The sequence below is a fragment of the Lactuca serriola genome, chromosome 3 (assembly GCF_051521515.1).
Source record: "Lactuca serriola cultivar US96UC23 chromosome 3, Lser_US96UC23_V15, whole genome shotgun sequence".
In the NCBI taxonomy this organism is placed as follows: Eukaryota; Viridiplantae; Streptophyta; class Magnoliopsida; order Asterales; family Asteraceae; genus Lactuca; species Lactuca serriola.
This window is the reverse complement of record NC_136410.1, coordinates 200,844,125-200,849,775: the sequence shown is the minus strand read 5'-3', so window position 1 is coordinate 200,849,775 and position 5,651 is coordinate 200,844,125. Positions and strand designations below refer to the sequence as shown.

General features: G+C 32.5%; 1 protein-coding gene across 1 annotated transcript; it reads left to right on the top strand.

Moving 5' to 3' along the window:
• Positions 1-3,692: 3,692 nt before the first annotated feature.
• Positions 3,693-4,484, top strand: LOC145093509 (uncharacterized). The gene has a single exon (XM_079031651.1). It carries the CDS (start codon positions 3,744-3,746, stop codon positions 3,957-3,959), a length of 216 nt encoding a protein of 71 aa, XP_078887777.1. The 5' UTR covers positions 3,693-3,743; the 3' UTR covers positions 3,960-4,484.
• Positions 4,485-5,651: the final 1,167 nt, after the last annotated feature.

The window sequence follows — 5,651 nt, the reverse complement described above, 5'->3', positions numbered from 1 at the left end:
ACCCCTAAAGCCTTGGATTTGACCCTAGAACCCTTCCTAGTGATACAAGAAACCTTAAGGCACACAGATATACTCCTCCCATGAGTTTACGGCCGTAAACTCATGGGGGAAATTGGTCCCTCAACCGTAAACTCACCTAAGGTGAGTATTTGAGGAATAAACTCCATAGTGAAGCCTTACACTAATTCCTTGCAACCCAATAGCCTCCTAGCACTTAGAACAAAGTGTTTTCATGCATTAGGGTGTAATTACTTACTTATTTAGTGATTAAATAACTAATTAAACACCATTATGTGTCACTACATGTTTCATAGGATCCGTGTGAGTGTTCATATTCACATTTGGCGTCTAGCATTCTACCTTGCAACTTCACCCACTAAACTCGCTACAGGTGAGTTCATACCCCTTAATGATCCTTTTCAAATGTTTTAGGGGGGGGGGGGGTGGATACAACTTAAATGCAACAAGTGTTAGTATCAAATCATATGTGATTTATAACCTACAACTAAAAAGGATTTTCTATACTTTTAGCTATTTATCAATAAAACTGTTTTAAATAATTATCAAATGCATTTTCAAGATTAGATTGTTGTTAAACTATTTTCAAACCGTGTTTAAACTACTTAGGACCGATAGCTCGCCTTATTTCGTGTTCTTATTTGATTGTGGTCTTAGGGTATATTGTTATCCGTCCGACTGTCGTTGATTTCCTAGTTATATATCATATATATTTGTGTTAGATATGAAAATCTTCATCTTATTCAATACTGTTGTAAATCAAAGGCATGCAATCCCACACTCTATTTAACTATAATAGGTATAGTTAAGACTACTACTCGTTACCTCTATTACTACTATACTCACTATGATTACTACTATTACAAGTTAACGCACGTTAAAGAGAACACTCTATGTACTATACTAAAAAGTTTACTATACTATAACACAAGGGAATACTCTAATCCAGAGTATAACAAACTATCCCTATATACGACACTCTAATTGCGCAAATACCATGTAACCAGAGCTTCCCAGAAGGAAAGCAACACTACATGTATAGATCTATACAGGACGGACGCTATTACATCCCAACAGTTACCTATAGTCCGAGCCGACTAGGCCCAGGGGTGGCACTACATCACTACACTACGTATGACCGGGAAGGTCATCAGACCCTCTATTATCATTCAGTTTGGTTACATGAGAAATCACATCCATATCTAAATTAACACACTAAGACTTAAAGTCTAAACTAACTTCCCGAAGTAAATAAATATATATTACTAATTGAAGTTTGCAACACTACTACAGCCAATCATCCATACTTTTCCTCATTTACGCTACTTGAAGGAAATTCATTTCTTTATTTTTATAACTGAAGGTTTCAATGGATATACTTTTACACACACGAAGGATTTAACTTACAAATGCTCAATTTTGGAAAATATGGGATTTTCTAGGGATTTCTTCTATTCTCAAACAGTAATTACAGCTTTTACACTACATGATTGTAAACACTTTTATATAAACAAAGACACTAAATTCTTATGAACTCACCAGCTTTATGCTGATACACGTTTTCAAAATAACTTGTATCCTCAGGTCAAATATAGACAGGTACTGGTGCAGCTTTTGAGAAGATGGAGTGTATACAAGATTCATCTTTTATTTTGTTTATACTTTTGGTGTCTATTAACTGTGCAGAACACGTATGTAATTATAATCACTATATTAATGAAATGGTTGTTGTCGCTTGTTTTTACTATTATGCAATTGTTATGATACTGTACATGACGTCCTCCACCCCAGAACGTATTCTGCCGTTCTCGGTTTTGGGATGTGACATGTAGTGAATTAAGCATTGATATGTCACTGTCTCATCACAGTGTTCATCAAGGAAGGGTTTAACACTCCAAGAAACTCTTATTACTCTTGCAAAATCAATGGTGAGAAGATAGTGAAGCTATAATGTTCAGACTACTATAGACTTTTGTAAAAAAGTAGTAAAATACACAAAGAAGCCTTCAAAATATAAAACATACCCATGTAATCAAATCCTAATTTATTGAATATTTCAATTTATCATTTGGGCTTGCCTGTCCTCTCGAACTCCTCTCCGTATCACGCAAAAACCAAAAACACACATTGAGATACGTCTTCTTTCAATCGGTGGTGGCAGCGGTGAGGTGGTAGTGTGAGGGTGGTTTCAAGCGAAACAAAGAATACGTCTATCGGTGGTGTCGAGGTGGACCGATGTTGGAAGCGGCAACGACGTATAATTTTGGTGGAGCGGTGACGGTGAGGTGCACCGGTATTGGAAGCTGAAGCGAGGACGGTAATAGCAGAGAGCGGGATTCAGCGTCTGATATGGGCAAAGAAGAGGCAGGAGGGGGAGGCGAGAGACCGATAATAGTCTAGAGAGGTGGTGAGTGGTGTTGGTTAGCGGGTTGTTTAATTTATTACTTATTTTTTATTTATATTAATATTAGTTGATGATTTTAATTTAAAATAATTGTATAGTTCAAATTTGTTCTCAAATGTTCTAGCAATAAAAAATATTTCGATTTAATGCGCTTTTATATATATATATATATATATATATATATATATATATATATATATATATTCAATCTTTGCCACCACCACCTTTTGCCACCAACCATCATAATTATATATGATTATTCACTTTGTAAAAATACATATACCTATAATGATTTATGATTATATATATATATATATATATATATATATATATATATATATATATATATATATATATTATCATATATGATTATATATTTCTGTCATATAATAAATTATGATTTTGCATACACTTTGCTACCGATATACTGGAAAGTAGGAGCTGCAAATGAAAGAAAAATATCTGATTGATGTTGAATTTTAAGATCTTTATTTTTTTAGAATTTCAAATGAACACCTGTTACTGATTAAATTTGAAAAAAAAAATCTTTAATTTCTTCTTATCGTCGGTTTATATAATTGGATAATTATTTGGGTGTCTAATTAAAAAAGCTAAAGAATCCAATGATTATGATTTCAAATATATAAATAGATGAAAAAGGGACATTTCCAAATAAAGGAACAAAAAGGATACATAAATTTCGAATAAATACCTATGGTTGGAAATGGATTTTGGTAGGAAAACATATTCCCGTATATCTTAACACATGCTAGTTGGTTTAACTATAAATCTGGTACGAATCTATAATAATACGACGTGAATTCTCAAGTTTGATTCCTTATTTGTTAGCTGAACTTTTTTTTCCTACATTTGTTCCATCAGATATGACTCGGGTTGTTAAAAAAATAGATTATACAACCTTTATGACAATACATGTTCACGTCTTCCTCACAGAGATCAATATTCAGTCATGCACTCTCATGCCTTCTTTCGCATTTTATGGGATAAAAAACTGCAACTTTATTTTATTGTTACGTGTCTAGGTCCAATACATATGAACATGATATAGCTGTGGAGCGTTGTCCTAAACAAATGACAACGTAAAAACATCTAACGTATAACTATAAATATACAAGGATATAGAGCACTTGAGAGCTCCTTTATTACTTTGAATTTTTAAAAGCATTACAAAAAAGTGACATGAGTTATTGTAATCTGATGACCAAAAAAGTACCCCACCCCCACCCATAAAACATAGCTTCATCTCCCTTACTCACTAAGTAAATCACTCCCCTCTGCTTACTTACATACTTTAGATACGATGCATATTGATTTAGGTCCAGCAGTTGTAGCAGTCGCTATGTTTATCCTATTGTCACCAGGGTTGCTATTTCAGATGCCAGCAAGAACAAGGGTGATAGAGTTTGGCAACATGTACACAAGTGCCATAGCCATTCTGATTCATGCTATCTTGTATTTTTGTATTTATACCATTTTGGTTGTCACTATCGGTATTCATATACATACTTCGTTTTAACGTCTTATATAGTTTGAAGGAATACAAGTTTTCTCTTGGTTATAAGTGTGAATGATTGAAGATCGCTAATCATCTTTGCATGGAAGTTTTACAAGAGTTTTGCATTTTTCCTTTTGGAATGAATAGAATTGTTTTCAGGAAAGCATTACTATGTGCAAGACGGAATCAAGTCGTTTTGTTTGGGTTGCTTTTCTTATACAATATAGGAGTAGTTGAGATTGGATGAAGCTATAATTTACCCTACTAGATTGTATGGGAGAGACAAACTTTGTACTTTGTAGTGCTATTTTCAATGATGAAGATGAAGAGGAAATTTACATCTTGCTAACAAAGAGATTAATGTGAGTCCTTTGTCCACTTTGTTCCACAACATTTTCCATCATGTGTAATTAACAAACGGGGCCATAGCATATGTTGTATTCGTGTGTGGTGTCTATGAACATTGGGTCATGTATATGCATCAATAATTTATAACAAATAGTGATATAAGGATAATAAAACTCTTGAACTATCACATTTCATCAATATATTTGTTCAATTATATTATGGCAGTGATTATACCTCTGTATGTTCTTATCATCTTAAAATTATTCCTCCGGTTTAGTAGGACAAAGTCGTACACACTAAATTTATCGATTTAATTTCTAAACCTATCGTTTTCTACCAATTTGGGCACACACCCATTAGTATAACAACCAAAAAACAATTTAGTAGCTAGCTAAATCAACAAAATTGTGGAAATAGATTAAATTATATGTATTTTGACTGGGAAAAATAAAATTTAAAACGGTTTAAGAGTTTAATCATTACAGAAATACTTAGTTGGTTAAATTGATAAAGTCATAAAATTAATATACGAATGTTTTTTTGCTATATTTGGTAGAAACATAACTAGTCAACTTTACCGCTTCAAAATCGATGAGCCTCCAACTGTCCAACAACTATTTTGGTTTCTGTAAATCTCGATTTCATTTCCTTTCTTAGTTTCAACATTCCATATTTGATCAATTTAATTTTGGTACCTAATTTCATCTTGATTGTGGTGGTGTACATGAAGATGAGGTGGTGAATAACGGTGGTGGTAAGTGCTGATAGTGACAATGGGTGGAGAGATGACGACTTCGGTCTGGGTGGTGGGGTATTCAAGATAAGTGACTTTTTTAACATGCTAATCGGAATCTTCTGGGAAGTCTTAAAATCACTAAATTAGTATTTGTAAACAAAAAGTTAGAAAATCAAAAAATTATCATATTTCGGCGGGTTTAACAAAATGACTTGTACAAAACGACTTAAGGAGGATGTAAAGTTTCAAAACTGTACAAAAAAAAACACACACACAAACAAATTACAATTTATTTTTCTGAAAATTATACAAAAATATCATTCGACTTTGTTTAGTATAAAAATACTAATAAACTATATTATTTATACATATATAACCATTAAAGTTAAAAAAACTATAGAAAAAACCTTAAGCTTTTCAAAAAAAAAAAAAAAAAGAAGTAAACATTTTTGAGCCCGTAAAACTTAAATTCAATATGTTTTTATTTTATTTATTATTTTTATTTTGACAAAATTGCAAAAATGGTCATTGTTGTTGGCAATTTTTGTGTTTTTGGTCTAAAACGAAATGTTGGTGCGATGGCAATTTTTGTGCTTTTGGTCTAAAACGAAATGTTGGTAATTTTTGTG